This window comes from Styela clava, chromosome 8, assembly GCF_964204865.1.
Source record: "Styela clava chromosome 8, kaStyClav1.hap1.2, whole genome shotgun sequence".
In the NCBI taxonomy this organism is placed as follows: domain Eukaryota; kingdom Metazoa; phylum Chordata; class Ascidiacea; order Stolidobranchia; family Styelidae; genus Styela; species Styela clava.
The window spans coordinates 2,736,720-2,752,316 of NC_135257.1; the positions used below are offsets into that span (position 1 = coordinate 2,736,720).

Here is a 15,597-nt window from a genome sequence, read left to right on the forward strand (position 1 = left end):
CGAGGCATTGACCGACTACTACGCTGTCAAAATAACCTATCATCACACGTAATTTTCCATAACTCTTTATTGGACACCTCAACGTCGTTGGACGGCTTATGTAACTAATGGTCGGGGACCGCATCCTCCGCTGTCAAGTCCATGCATCTGATAGCCCATGACTAGACATGACGCAAGGATAGGTATGATAATAAAACTATATCTCAGCATGATTCATCCAGTCAAAATATTTTTAATTATGTTTGATGGATGTTGTGATATAAAATATTTAAAATCGTCGGTTCAGACAGCACTTCTTTTTAATGGTTCAAACCGCATAAACGATTAAAAGCGTGTATGTGTCAGCAACATGAATAGCAATGTGTATTTTTTGTTCTCTGGAGTGACGATGTAATGAGGATTGACAGAATTTGATGAGATTAATTCTACCTGATAGTATTCATGAATATTTCAGACGACTTACAAAAGCCTTTGACATTTGACATACTTCGAGAATATTATATTAATCACAACTGTATTTCTTTGCTCTGGAGTCAAGATTTCAATAATAATTGTCAAGTACAAAACACTGCTAGAAGTTAACAAATTGTTGCTATCTCGGCGGCGTGGCGCAAAGGCCAAGCGTTGGGAATACGGTCGCCACCGCACCTTTGATTACCCTGCATGGGTTCGCAGGTTGCGGGGATAGTTGTGCATGGAGATTGCTTGACTCCTAACCGACGCAGGGAGGTTCACGTAACCGCTAGTTGGTCACGGCTTCTTCCACCATAAACCAGACCAGAGGCCTTGGTTCATGATCAAGACACCTTATCGGCTTTCCACTCCCCGGGATAAATATGTAAATCCGGAACCGTAAAATCGTAAATCCGTAAAATCGGAACGTAACATGGGTAACAGGTTAGGGTTAGGCGATAATTTTTTTCCAATTTTCCTTATTTTAGTCCTATTATCAGTTCTAAGACTAGCCAAGAGCCCCCGTAGTATTTATAGCTAAAATTATGGCCTAACCCTAACCTAGTACACATATTACATTCCGATGTCCGCCATCTTGGTTCGCATACTTCGGGAGCCCCGCAAATCCTATCTTAATGCTATTCATGAATATTTCAGATTACAGGTGACTTAAGGGTATCATTTCAGCTATCCACCTATAATTAACCTTTAGAATACAAAACCCGAATTCATTGTTACTGTTCAATAAAACCAGAAATCAAATTGCAATCGAAATGTAAACGGATACATTTTCAAAATTATCCCTGTTATACCACAGATTATTAAATCAATAAACAGGCGTGTGCAACATATGCAACAAAACACAAAATATGAAGAATTATAATGTCAAAAACCTGACAGCAGGTCCAATTGCAAATAATTTTAACCTTCAGAAAAATATAGTAATAACAGAGTATATTATTGTTTATATGAAGCACAGTATTGAATTTTCTTATACCTTGCATGATCGGGCTTCCAGAGTCGATTACTGAATGGTTGGATCCTCCTACATTGATAACAGTTGGATCTAAATCTTCCAATCCTGCACTTTTATGAAATCTGCTTGATCTGTTGACAACTCTGAAATGTAAAAAAGAATATGAAAGAGACAAGTATATAAAAAGAGTAATTGTTCCAGATGCAAGGTTAGTGGAATAAGCTGAAATGTGTGGAAGCAGTGGTAAAAAGGCTAGACTTAACGATGATCACTGATTAAACTTGGCTTCAAATCCCATGGCCAGCACCTCGCCAAGTTCGTGATAAATTGGGAAGACAATGCCAAAACTGGAAAGATTCCTATCCCTCCAAACTGTAGTAGCAACTTACCCACATAGGTCTGCTTTTGCAAAGCCTTTTTGGGAGCGAAAGACCATAATGAATATGTCGTTTAAAAAAATTAAAGGTATTGTACACAACCATACCAGAAGAGACCTCTCGCAATATAATGAGGGATTATTTTGACATAAACCTTATATAAGTGAATTTAATAAGTTATAATACCCAATGCCTCTTTTGAGGCCAAAACACATTTTTGCACAAGTGATAGTACATAAAGTAGCGAATTGTTCATTCAATCATTGGCCTTTGTATTAACAATTATTCAACAGAGCATAATCTCCACCTGTGTGACGCATGTGTTCGTACGGTAGCTGCACCACCATATGCCGCAATAGGAAATATATGAGATGTTCCACGCAATGTACTGACTGACAACCATCTGCTGTCTCCACTAAATGAGATTTCTTGAACCTATAAGCATAAGAAATGAACTATGGTTAGTAGAATTTGTGAAAGTAGAGGTAAAACAATTAAAACAATGAGTGTCTCAGTTCTTCTACAATTTCAAGCCTCGTGTAGGGTCCCTGTGGGGTGACCTAGATAAAGCGATAGACTTGACTGTGTTGGCACGACAAATTGCAAATCTCAGGTTCAAATCCAATGCTCACCACCTTACCCAGGATGTAGCTCTCAACAGGGGGTTAAATTTATCTATTTGGGATAAATTTGACCTGTCTTGGGGGTAAAATTCATTTGCAGATCAAATTTAACATCGCTGCATGCTTTAAACATAGTTGGGTGAACTCAACACAATCAATTTTAGGCATCTACATCCACAACTCGCCCTATTAGTCATTATAGATATTTGTAAAAGTTATAATATAAAAAATTTCAGGTAAACTTTACATTCTAAATTTGCAAAGGGATTGGAAAAATAAATTTTGAAAATCCTGCTCTAGATTGCATAAATGATTTTGGCCATGATTCTGATGAAGAATGAATTATTTTCATTGTTAATGAAACCAATAACATGATTGAAACGGTACAAAATTTTGAAACTACAAAGTAAATAATTTGTAATGCCTCAGATTATTGATCAAATCAGTAAGCAAACATTACTAAGCTGTAGGACCCAAATGCAATAGAATAATAAATACATGAATTATGCACCCAATTTATAAAAATAACAATTCAGTAGCAGGTGCAATCATCATCATGCTTATCCAGGTGATAAATCATATTTGGAGATGACATTTCATTTGTTTGTTCAGTGGAAATAAATGATTTGGATGGTACCCTGGTGCACAGTACATTTAACTGTAAATCTTATGGCAGCTTTGTTTTCATAGTGCTATTATTTGGACTTAAACAACGATTTAAGTAAGTCACTCAAATTCATTAAGGTATCCAGATTAGAAGAACAAGATCTCTTTATTTTGATTTAACTGGAATAGGCACCATAGCCTAAAGTAGGGGTGGACAAAGTATGGCCCGCTGGCTAAAATAAGTCCCGCAATTCACCATGTTTTGAATATAATGTGCAAAACGAGCCACATATATCTCATGCTCGAATTAGTATTTGGAAGTATTAATCATTGTGCCATTTGGTACACTACAAAATATTGAATATATTTTAAATGATCTCATGTTTAACAAGGACACACATAAGTTATTGTACATCCCAGGTTGGAAATACATGAAATTTAAAACAATAAATCATTTATATGGTTTTCTATTTGTGAATTTTAATCTAGTAAAGGTGCAGTGACTACCCAGAACCTTGGTGGGGCAGAAGCTATTGATAAATCTAAACATTATGACATCATAGTGCACAACAAGTGATTTAATAATCACATTTTACGCCTTGAAGGAAACCATTTCCTTACAGCCCACTTGTTTATACATACAAGAGTATATGGCTGAACTCCATCTATCTTTATCTTTCAAATAGTCCCTAGCACTGTAATGGTTGCTAAAAACAAACTAGTTCCATAATTTTATTAAATGGAGATCACATTTGTATCAGAAACTGCAAATGGTTTAATGGACTTGGCAATTTAAAAAATTTATTTGTGTGAAATGATAAAAAGAGGAAGTCTTTCTATTCCATTGAACTGCAGTCAAAAAACTCAGGCTTGTGTGTTGGTCAAAACATGAATCAATGGCGACCTCGTGTGGTCAAACTGACAACTGAACAACACAGGAATGTGGATTCAGTGTTGGAGGTTTTGATGATACTTTGGATTTGGAATAAAAATATCAGACAACTAAAGTGAGAAGCGCAGTCAAATTTTCAACAAAATCTAAGAGAACATCCAATTACACTAATATTTTTGTGCTAAAAAGTGGCTTTCTTGTAGTCAAAGCCAGAATTAATGTCAAATTTTTTTTATCTAGAATCAAAAAATCTTTGTTAACTTGGAATTGGGAATGAAGACCCAGTCGATTTTGTATTATCAAAAGCCCGACCTCACAGCATCAATTTGACCCAGACTCTTGATTTCAAGTTGATGTAATTTTGACATCCAGATCTTGATAGTCTACTATTTGTTAAAATTAGGTTCAAATAACTAGAATTGAGTGCAAAATGCATACTCACTCTGGCAGAAGTGTCTCCTCGATACAGGGAATAAATATGGTGTACAGCTCCCATTCTAGGAGTCACAGGATGAGGCAAAATCGAAAATACATGAAATGAGTGGCCGCGTTTGTCAGCTGTTGCAATCAATGATCCACAATTACTGAATTTCATACATACAACTGGTTGAGAATGAGCAGGAAAATGAGCAACAATTGCTTTCTCTGGCAAAACCCCATTCACAGATGGCTCTTCAGGTGTAGTTGGTGAGTTGTCATCCTGTTAAAAAACATGAACAACTTGAGATGATATCATAATAAAATACCATTTTCCCTAAAAATTTATTGTGAGGAAGTTGTCCCAGTAGTTAGTTATAGATGAGCCATAGGTAGGCCTATATTATCTCTTGTCTCACTCTTGTCAAATTCGATAGAATTACTGTCATGTTTATAAATGAGTGAAGCAGGACTGTGAAGTCGGAGACGTAGTTTGGCATGTTTTCACTCAAGTTGAAGTATGAGTCGAGTTTTCGTACTGTCTGGAGTCGGGAGTTGGAGTGGAAATTCTGGTGCTCCCGAAGTATGCGAACCAAGATGGCGGACATCGGAATGTAACATGGGTAACAGGTTAGGGTTAGGCGATAAATTTTTCCAATTTTCCTTATTTTAGTCCTATTATCAGTTCGAAGACTAGCCAAGAGCCTCCCGTAGTATTTATACCTAAAATTATGGCCTAACCCTAACCTAGTACACATATTACATTCCGATGTCCGCCATCTTGGTTCGCATACTTCGGGAGCCCCGAAATTCTAAATTACCCAGAGTCCAAATTTCCCCCTTTCAGCAATGATAATAAAAGTATGGCAATTTTTTTGTTATTAAAATTAGATCGAGGGCTGGGGACGAGTCAAAATGTTTTTACCATTGTTTTTTTTAACAAACTGAGTAGGTAGTCAATTGTATATTTCCCAGACTCCATATCCCTGGAGTAAAGGATTGGGATACTATAAAACACAGATAGTGGAAACTAATCTAACACTTTTTTTGCTGTATAGCATTAATCAATTATATGGGTAACAATAAAAAATGAGTATGACCTACTGGCTCTAAAATGTGATAACTTAGATGAGACTAAATACTATTTTTGACATACAATTTAATACGTTTAGTGAATGCTTAATACTTCAAACTTCACTATTGTCATATTCCAAAGTGCATGGGTGAATAACCGTGGCCCATGACCTGCGTGGATGCAAGACTATCTAATTTAACTTTGAACCCCGAGTCACACATATGACGTAAAATTAAGAACCCATTAAATCCGGTTTGTTTTCACATTGCAGGAAGAGGAATTCTCATAACCCTCACATAACGATGATGTCATAAATCTATATTCAAAATCAAATGAGCAGTGAAAAAACATTCAAACCTGGGAATTCTCACAGAGCTTCGAAATATCAAGAACAGTGACTAAGCCTGGAACTCCATCAGATAATTCAGGAAGACTACCACCAGATTGATTTCGACTCCTTTGCCCAGTTGTTTCTCGAATTAAAGATGTTGAATGCTCCTCCCCAGTGGTCATGCTCGTTTTAGCAAGCCAATTCACAGTATCTTTCAAATTGACAATGCCTTTTTTGATTGTCTAACGAAAAAACAATGTTACATATAGAATAAAGCAACATTGAAAATCCACTGTTTTTACATAATTAGCTTGCTTTATAAACAGCAGCGCATAGAAAAGGAGTTATCTTTAACTCCCTCAGAGTAAAATTCATAATATATAAATCATTTACATATATATAGCTTGTAAACATATAGAAACAGGCAAACCTTGGCAGCATTTATTACAGTAGCAGCATATGAGTTGATTCCGTCATCTTCCATACCTCCTGCTGACTGACAACTTGAGAGGAGCTAAATACAAGATAAGAAATATGAACTACAATTGAAAATAGAATTAATTTTGGTAAAGATTACCAATCTTCATTAAAAATATGTTGAAATTCAAATGATAATTATATTCTATAGTCACATGAAAGTTTAGCAAATAGACATACTGTATATCAAAAAGGGTCTAATCTGTAAAGAGAAAAACAGTTTTACAGGTTCAAATTATAAGAAGACCAATACAAATTGTTAAAACTGCTTATAAAAGCATGACTTTGTAGCTTAAAAAAGGCCAATTTTTCATGTGTAGACATTATTTGACATATTATCCGGATATAAAAAGATATCAATATAGAAGAAAAGTATATTATATTCAAATAATAAATTCATTTGATTTGGACTTGGTAAAATCCTCAAACAAAAGCATTATGACAATATACCATGCGAATATATATGAAATGAATTGAAGTAGTTGAGAGCTTGTATTCTTGAAAATTCACAAATAAAAATATCACTGTGAATGGTGACTCCATTCCCAATCTTGTAAGCTTCATCATCAAGCAGCACTTCCATAACTTCCTCATTTTTCAGTTTGTACTTATTTTTAACACTCACATCAATAAATTTAATCCTGGTTTTTGAAATATGACTTTATTTTAAACTACATCAATATTTTCATAAATCAGATAAACACAACATAAATTTGAATATTGAAAACAAATTATACAGGCGAGGATGGCTCTTAAATTGGACAGAGCCTGCATGTAAATGTTTGTCAATTTCCCAAATTTGTGCTATAATAGTGTTTTCAGCCAAACCACCGAGAATCATACCGTCTTTCCTTCACCGTACCTTGATCATTATTTAACCTTGACAGTCACAACCAATCTTGCAACGAAAAGTAAATCTGGACTGGAGTTGCAATGAATGTTTAGAACGATTTCAAGCAATGAAAAATTGTTGGTGATGATAAATATATTTGAATTTAATCACTTTTATCCCCATCCTTAATTTGGGATTCGAGCTGGTAGCCCTGTTGTTAACACTGGACATGTGTTCTAACTAATTTGAATTAAATACTGACCTTAGCAGGAGAATAAGCAAGCCATTTGTTTCCAACTGCAATGGGGTTGCTGTTTACACCTGGACTTGGATAGCAGTCTGAAATAAACGATAATGACAGATTGAATACCCTCAGCATTAATTATTAGCATATAAGTCAGCCTGGACAAAAAATATTTCAGCTGAATTAGTACCAGCCTGACAATATGTTTTAGTAGTGTGTGAATAATGATAATGAGAATATATTAAGCACAATGCCACAATCACTTGAATACAGGATCATTTGGCTATTTTTATTTATTCCAGTACAAGGGTTATTGTCTACAGAGTAAGTTAGGAATGTCACTTATTTCTGAAATGAAACCAAATTTCCATTTCCAACTAGATTCGGCAGAATGACCTTGGCGTTTGGACATTGACCCTAGGAAAATTAATATTCGAATATTTAGAAATATGAAACAATTACTTCTAGTCTTCCAAATTAAGGGCAAATTTAGACGCTGGTGGTAACTCCAACACAAGCATAAAATCTAATACTATGACTAGGATTAAACATGCACGGCTAAATAATCTTTGTATAACTTTGTATTGTGATTGAAAGATCTAGTCTCTTTGAGTACAGTATCTCAATTTCAAGCGATGGGTCATGAAGAGCAATTAAACATCACAAAAAACACTAGAGCAGTGGTTTTCAACCAGGGTTTCACAAATTTACATTCAAATGTTATTGTTTTAAATATAATCAAATACCTATAGTATGAAGTTAGCCACTATTTTTAGTAAACTTGCAAGACTTAAAGAGCATTTAGATCTGCCAGAATTAGGTTTGCTTTTATGTAGTCTATATTCATGAGCATTTCAATTTTATTGATCAAATGATGTTTGAGGGTAACATTTCCCTCATTTATCATTAGTAATCCATCAAATTTTCAATCCATCAAATGACCAATATTTCAATATACATGAAAAATATGTGTAAGATAGTTTGTAAAAGATAGATATTAAATAACATCAAATTGAAAATGAACATAACGATATACCAACCTCTGACTGTGAAAATTAGTTTAAAGTCAAAAGTGTTGAAAGCTTTTATCTCATATCTCAACGTGACAATGATCATTCCTTCCAATCCAGTACTCAGCTCTTCAACATTTTCATCGAATTCTAACTGTCGTATTTTATCCTTTGTTCGCAAAGAGAATATACTCACTGATGTGAATAGCTGTTTTCTAAAACAATGATTGACTTTTATTAACAGCAGTCATAAATATAATTGATTTCGAACCTCAATATCCAAATAATACAACAGGAAAAAATGTCTAACATGGATTAAATACTCAAAGAATTCAAAATTAATTACACTCGATTTTTAAATTCTCGATTATAGGAATGCAATTCTTTTGAAATAGTTTCATTAAAAGATTGCAGTCTCATAGTTTTTCAATTTCAGAAAAAAGGGTAAAAAAAAAGAGACCAATCGAATCATTGTTTATTCTCAATTTTCTGCATTTTTATTTCAAACTAAATAAAATGTGGATCAAACTACCAGATGTGCTCGTCGTTAGACTAATTTAATACGAAATATATTTCATCTTTAATATTTAAAAATATTATTTTAGAATGTATCACGAAATAAAGGTATTAGGTCTCAGCCATACCTGATACCAAGTTATATATTTGTATAGTTAGTCGGCCTCAGCAGAACTTTGAAAAGGAAAATAGAAGTTTGCAGTGGCCAGTGGCAGTGAATACAAATTTACTTTTGCAGTGATGTAGACTATTGTTTATGGGCATATGCATCATCAAGCTACCAACTCAGGTATGAAATATTGGAAGATTGAGGCGCATTAATCAGTATTCCTCAAGTCACCTCCTGAACTAACCTGTCAGCAGCCATACAAACAGCTAGCAAAGGACGAGATATTGTGTATTCATCATGCTTTTTATCACCTATAATTAAAAACACCAGTTATGTTTATCTTATAGATTACGAGTAAGATTGGTGAAAAGCATTCAAATGATTCAGAATATTAATTACAGCATCTTTCTCGATGCTTTCTCACAGCCTAAATTTGAACAATCCAAATGAGGGCTGTTGAGTCAAGAAAAATTTAGAACAGACTCCAACTTCAAATTTAATAAATGTCTCCTGGTCCAAATTGAAACAGAATTTGTCCTCAACTTCAGATTGGAGGAAGTTTTGACTCTGACTCTAGTATTGAACTATGACAAATCAAATTTAAATAACAACAACTTTGGAGTATGTGAGACTTTTATACCTGTTTGTTGAGAGTGCTTAGTCAACTCGATGTTTTGTGAGTTTCGGACAGAAATTTCAACCTCCATTATAATCATTAGAAGCCTTAAATTCAAACTCTATCAAATTTAGATTTTGAATATCGCCCCGATGAGATACAGCTCCAGTTCTCACTCCAATAACAAAATAATATGCCAGTTTACTTCACCAACTCAAGCTGATCAGAATATCGAAGATTGAAATGCAATGTACAGTTGTACACTAGAATTTGAACATACCTCTGGGACCCTCTCTCTAGTCTAGACAAAGCTTGTTACATTTATGAAGCCATCAAATTAATTAATAACATATATAGGATTCACAAACATACTTGAACTGCTTGGTGGAGGAACTAGACAAGCTGTCTTCACAGGACCTTCACGCAAAGATAAGATCTCTTGTACTTCACCATTTTCCTGGGATCAAAAGGAGTTTTTTAACAAAATTATTGAAGAATATTACACATGTTGAAAGTACTGGACTGTCCGAAATTGTCTGAACAGCATATCTGACAGACAGTACACCAAAATGAAACTGCTTATGTTAGTACTTTTACAACAATCAATTTGTCAATCTATCATGCTTGGAATATAAAATTTCCTCAAACGCTATAGATATGCTGCAGATTTGAAATCATATTTTGAAAATTCGTTCAGTTACTGGATTTATTAATTAGAATACTGAAGACTTTTATGATCATCCCTGAACAAAAGGCATCTTTTAAATCAAACTTACACATATTATCCATGCTTGTACTCCATTTTTATATCCCAGGATCAACAGCAAAGAATCAACAACATCATTTCTACTCCCATTTGTAAAACCGTCAAATTCAGGATCCAGAGCATTCTTATAATCAAATAATCTTGCCCACAGAACAGTTTCTTTTTCTTCTGCTTGAGATGTATTAGAATATACCTATTGAATATAAGAGAGTACAACATTACGAATACAGCTGAATATATTACTTTCAGATGAATAATTTTGTAGGATGGGATTTTTATATTTATCCAAGGGAGAGAAAAGTTGATAAGACACTTAATCATATTATGGTGAACAACACCCTCTTATATGGTTACCAGTTCATGTCAGGTATGAGAATGGATAACCATTTATTCGTTGCAGATGTATGGACTTGTGTAGAAAGACTACACCATATATATGAAACTCGCTACAAAAACAAAGAAGAGTCTAGAAATCCTATCGCACATGATCATCCCCCACAGAATTCTATCTGTGAATCACTGCAGGGTAATCAGAGGTGCAAGAGCTTTTCAACTTATTTTCCTAACTGAAACTTATGGTGGATTATATCCTTTGGAGAAGTGCAAGTTTCTATGTTAGATATTGAATAGGCCTACTCGCTCTTCTGGACAATATTGATATATAAAGCAATAATGTAGACAGTTTTTCTATAGTTGAGAACCTTAATCATGTGAACATATTTGGTTAAAATCTCCAGCTCCTGGTTCTGTGATCAACCAATTTCTATCTCACACATGTTAAGATAGATAAAGCAGACTTATCTTTCTATGCAAAGCTCCCTATATCTTAGTGATAAGAAATGTACAAGCAGATATTATATTGTATATAAATATGGAAATCTTATAATATAACACTTACTTGTCCAATATCATGAAAAAAATTCACCATGCTTTCCATGTAAGAACTGTCTCTGAAAAGAGTAAAATAAAATTAAATCCATGCAATCCCCAAATCGAACATGTTCATGAAGTGTATTGGTTGCTCAAGGGTAAGTTGATTGAATTTGAACTTATAAATATACTTACTTCATTGGTTGTGCTTGCACAACATGACCCGAAGGCGCGTCTCTTCGACGTCTTGAATTCATCGTTTCAAAATTTGTAATACCACCAGACATGTCTTTATTGAACTTCTAAAAATATAATAAAAGCAATTTACCAGTTACAATATATAAAAGTGAAATAGAAGCTAGCAAGGTTTTTGAAAGTGATTCATCACCTTACAGCAAGTTACAGTGTAACATATGTTCCACAAATATTGGCATATAAGTAGGTTCGACAATCAAAAATCTAACGCATAAATCATTTATGAGAGTAAATGGGAAAAAATATTCTGTTATGCAAATGAAAGAATAATCAGTTAGTTTCACTTCTCAAACAAATTCTGAATCATCGTCATCGTGTTTTTTATTGTTTGTCAAATGTTGAGGCGATCCGTCAATTTTTGCATTGAAGCATATTTTAAAATATAATTCTCACATATTATGACTCTTTTCTTCCTAGCGAGTTATTGATTTTAAACATGTTTTTATTGTGTGAACATGAAACATAATTTCTAAATAAACCTGCATTAAAAATTAATTCAATATACCTTTGAATAACATAGCTGGAATAATTGGTTGTTGTGTGAATTGTATCTGATACATTAGCATTTTAATTTTGCTATCAGTTTCTAAGAAAAAAATTAAACATATTTTTGAGTAATAATATAATAATATTACAACATTAAAAAAGTGACTATCTGAAACTTAAAACATGCATTTCCAAATCGCCTATGCACGAAAACAACGGTGATAGAAATACTTGCATTTTAAACAGATTCCAACTGAAAAAATATATCTAATTATGGCAGTCCAAAAAAATATCCTGATTATCTATTATTATTATTATTATGCACTTTAACAATACACGCACAACTATAAAAATGTCCCAACAAGATATCCCAACTCAGGTAAATATACATATAACATATACCTGAGCTGCAAATTCAAATTGATCTCATTAAAATATAATCAAGTAATAACGAACATTCAAGCCTAAGCTCTGAATAACACACCATGAATAGTATGAAAAAATTTGAGTACCTTTTGACAGGTTCTCCATATTACAAATCATTTTGACAATTAAACCCTTCGATGTTATTTTAGAAACAGATGGAAATTTTGAAACGAAATAAAATAGAAAAAAGCGACATATTGAAAAATTAAAGTGAGAAATTAAAAATAATATATGAATGCATAAATTCTCGAAAAAAAGAATACAATTCTTCTCCTGATACAGAACATAAGCATTGATTAATTCTGTAATGATCTAAGACAGTATGAAGTTATAAAGCTGCTTGATAAAAACAAGTATTGGTCAATAAACTATTCAGTTACTGAAGCAGAGGCCAGGTGTTTTACACATAATTGCGAATTTGTGAAAGCTGTAATGTAGAAAAGGGTTTCAAAATATTTAAGAATTTTCATACAACCTACTGGTAAGTATATTATTATTATCAACTTTTCCCCGATAAAATATAAAGGTTGTATAATTATGTCACATATAATTTATTATTCTAATTCCACGGATCCGGCTTATAAAGTACAATTCTGTACTATCTTTACCATCATGCAAGAAATATATCTTGACAGATCAAACACATGATGAGCAAACGTCTAATTCATCCACACTGGATCTGCTGATTTACCAATATGTCATTAAAAGTGTGCCTCTATCTAAGATGTCAACATAATATATGACCTAGTATTCTGGATTGCAAATATTTAAAATTGATTGAATAAAAGGATAGTAATTTGGTTTTGAATATAGCCATCTTTTTTAAATATCATTATTTCTGATTCATATGAAAATTAATATTTTTTTCTGTAAAACATCATATTTTTTCTGCTAAATCACCATAGTCTGTAATAATATCAAGAAAAAAAAACAGTTAAAATTGGGTAGACATGGATGCTAGAAATTGTTGAATAATAAAATTCTGAAGAACTGCAGCAGATGACTTGATAGTGCAAGCAAATGACAAATGACAAAAGTGATCATTTCAGTGACTAAGCATACTGAAACATTGTCATATCATTCAGACATTTTTTTTTTCATATTCAGCTTGCCATCCAATTTTCAAGCTGCCTGAGTTCTGCTTCATCATCTTTCACTTTTGCCACTGGAGTAGGTAGATCCGATACTGGGACATCAGGAAGTTCATTTGTTGCTGCACCCACATTCAGCAATTCTCTGTCTAGATCTTCCTGCTCTAATTCCTCAAGTTCAGCCATGAGATCATCTTCATCAATGTCTGTGCCAAATCCTACAGGACCTGACAATGCGTCACTTATTTCTTGAGCAACTTGTTGTTGCTCTTCAATGTCATCCATAACCTCATGAACATCATCTGCTGACATGTTTCCATGAACCTGTTTCAATGCTTTTGCGCCATATTGCATGTTTTTGAAAGTTTGTGCATTTGCTTGTGCATCCTGCAACGCTTCCACTTGAAACTCAATATTTGATAAAGTCCCATCCACCTGACCAAGTTGTTTTTCAAATCTCTTCTTTCTTTTAAGTGCTGTTAAGGCTAGCTTTTTATTTTTAGTGCCATGTCTTTTGGCGGTAGCAAGTTCATCTTGAATCTTTTTCTCCAAGTATTCTGATTTTTTCTCAAGCATTTCCTGTGTTTCTTTCAATTTCTGGATCGCTTCCTCTCGTGTTGGCTGTTTACTTTTACCTCCTCCAAATAACTTTGCTAATCCACTCATTTTTCGCAAAACTATTCTTCCAGTAAATACGTGCGTTTTCACTGTGCAGATATAGTTCAGGCAGACAACAATTACAATTGCACCACAAGGACGACAAAACAAAGCGATTTTTCCTGAAGCTCATCAGCTGACAAAAACAAAACAAACTTGTCGGCGGTCAACCATGTAAGAGTTGAAAGGTCATATTGCGACGCCCACTAAATATTATATTTGTCCAGTCTTGCCATTCAGTAATCAGTATTTACTTATAATAAGTATAAGTATATAAGTATAAGTTTACCAATCTTAAGATCGGTAAGTATGTTGATAGGTATTTGTCTGTGTATGTCTGTTTGTCTGTATGTTAGATGCACGCGATATCTCACGGAAGCGAGGTTGAATCTGCTTCAAATTTTGCATGTGCATTCGTTATAGCTCGGATCAGAAGCCTATTGGATGGATTATGTCTTATAGTTAGCGAGTTATTAATTAATTAGTGATGGGACACACAGTGTCACTATGGAGTAAGACCACTGTTTTGGGAGATCCCCTAACCTTCGATCGATAAGTCTTCGGTTTCTAACCGATATTCTAGTTTATTTCTTCATCATGCTGAAAGTACGAACTATACACAAATTAAAGGAAATGTTAAAAAAAAATGCATTATATGGTGAGAGAAGACGCCGAAAACAATTTCTTTTAACTGTAAATTATATGAGCTCTTTTTATAAACTACAAGTACGGGAACAGAGTACTGGCTGTTAGCGCACGCACCGCTGCCCAACTAGGGTTGCCAACCGTCCTTAATTGAGTTTTTCTATCCTTGTTCTTTATTATTATTTATTAAGTTTGTAAATTACGCATTTCGTCCATTATTTCTAACATCGCTTTCCCTATAAGAGCTGCCAAATATTTAGAATTAGATTAAAATATTGGTTGATTACTGTACAGTGCAGTTTACAATAAACAATCGTGTGCCGGAAGTGCGACTCAGAAGTTAATCAAGCTCGTTTGAGTTGTTGGTAGTGAGGAAATAGGAGGGCACGTGCTCCTTGCGCTAAGAGGATATGAAGCGGATAATTCAAGAAATGAGTAAAAATACCGATACAAACAAAACTGAACACCAACTTCCTACAAATGTAGATTCCGTTGTGACTTGCAAAACGATTGTCGACTATAGATCGTTTTTCAATTCAGCAATAACATACTAAAAATAGGTCTTGCAGGGAATTCGCTTCCGAAATATCAGAAATTGTTGAATATAGTCAATTTATTTTTCCCTCAGTAAAAAATAGCATACGGAATTAAAATATATAAAAATTTAACTCGGTTATACTTAGAGAACCGATACCACTTTTGCCGCCGTTACCGATATAAATGAAAATATGCCGATACCGACGAGGCGATATTTCAAAAAACCGATATTGCCGATATTCTGATACTATTTGATTATTACCTCGTGTACAGATGCATTACCTTAATCAATTCTGATGCATTGTGCATC

General features: G+C 33.9%; 1 protein-coding gene and 1 pseudogene across 2 annotated transcripts in view; both read right to left on the reverse strand.

Annotated features, from left to right (window-relative positions):
• LOC120345440 (BCAS3 microtubule associated cell migration factor-like) overlaps window positions 1-12,053 on the reverse strand; it is an 89,978-nt gene extending 77,925 nt beyond the window's left edge. Inside the window, exons 1-13 of one of the 2 annotated variants that reach the window (XM_039414893.2) lie at window positions 11,951-12,053; window positions 11,386-11,492; window positions 11,219-11,270; window positions 10,331-10,513; window positions 9,933-10,011; window positions 9,183-9,249; window positions 8,344-8,528; window positions 7,322-7,398; window positions 6,181-6,264; window positions 5,777-5,992; window positions 4,370-4,627; window positions 2,114-2,241; window positions 1,451-1,572 (exon numbers count right to left, since the gene is read on the reverse strand). In XM_039414893.2, coding sequence (XP_039270827.2) covers window positions 1,451-1,572; window positions 2,114-2,241; window positions 4,370-4,627; window positions 5,777-5,992; window positions 6,181-6,264; window positions 7,322-7,398; window positions 8,344-8,528; window positions 9,183-9,249; window positions 9,933-10,011; window positions 10,331-10,513; window positions 11,219-11,270; window positions 11,386-11,477 — 1,543 coding nt within the window. In that variant the 5' untranslated portion in view covers window positions 11,478-11,492; window positions 11,951-12,053. Of the gene's footprint in view, window positions 1-1,450; window positions 1,573-2,113; window positions 2,242-4,369; window positions 4,628-5,776; window positions 5,993-6,180; window positions 6,265-7,321; window positions 7,399-8,343; window positions 8,529-9,182; window positions 9,250-9,926; window positions 10,012-10,330; window positions 10,514-11,218; window positions 11,271-11,385; window positions 11,493-11,950 lie in introns of both variants that reach the window. The other variant, XM_039414892.2, reaches the window with a different exon arrangement.
• LOC120345444 (charged multivesicular body protein 4b pseudogene) lies at window positions 12,029-14,264 on the reverse strand (annotated as a pseudogene).
• Between the last annotated feature and the right edge of the window lie 1,333 nt (window positions 14,265-15,597).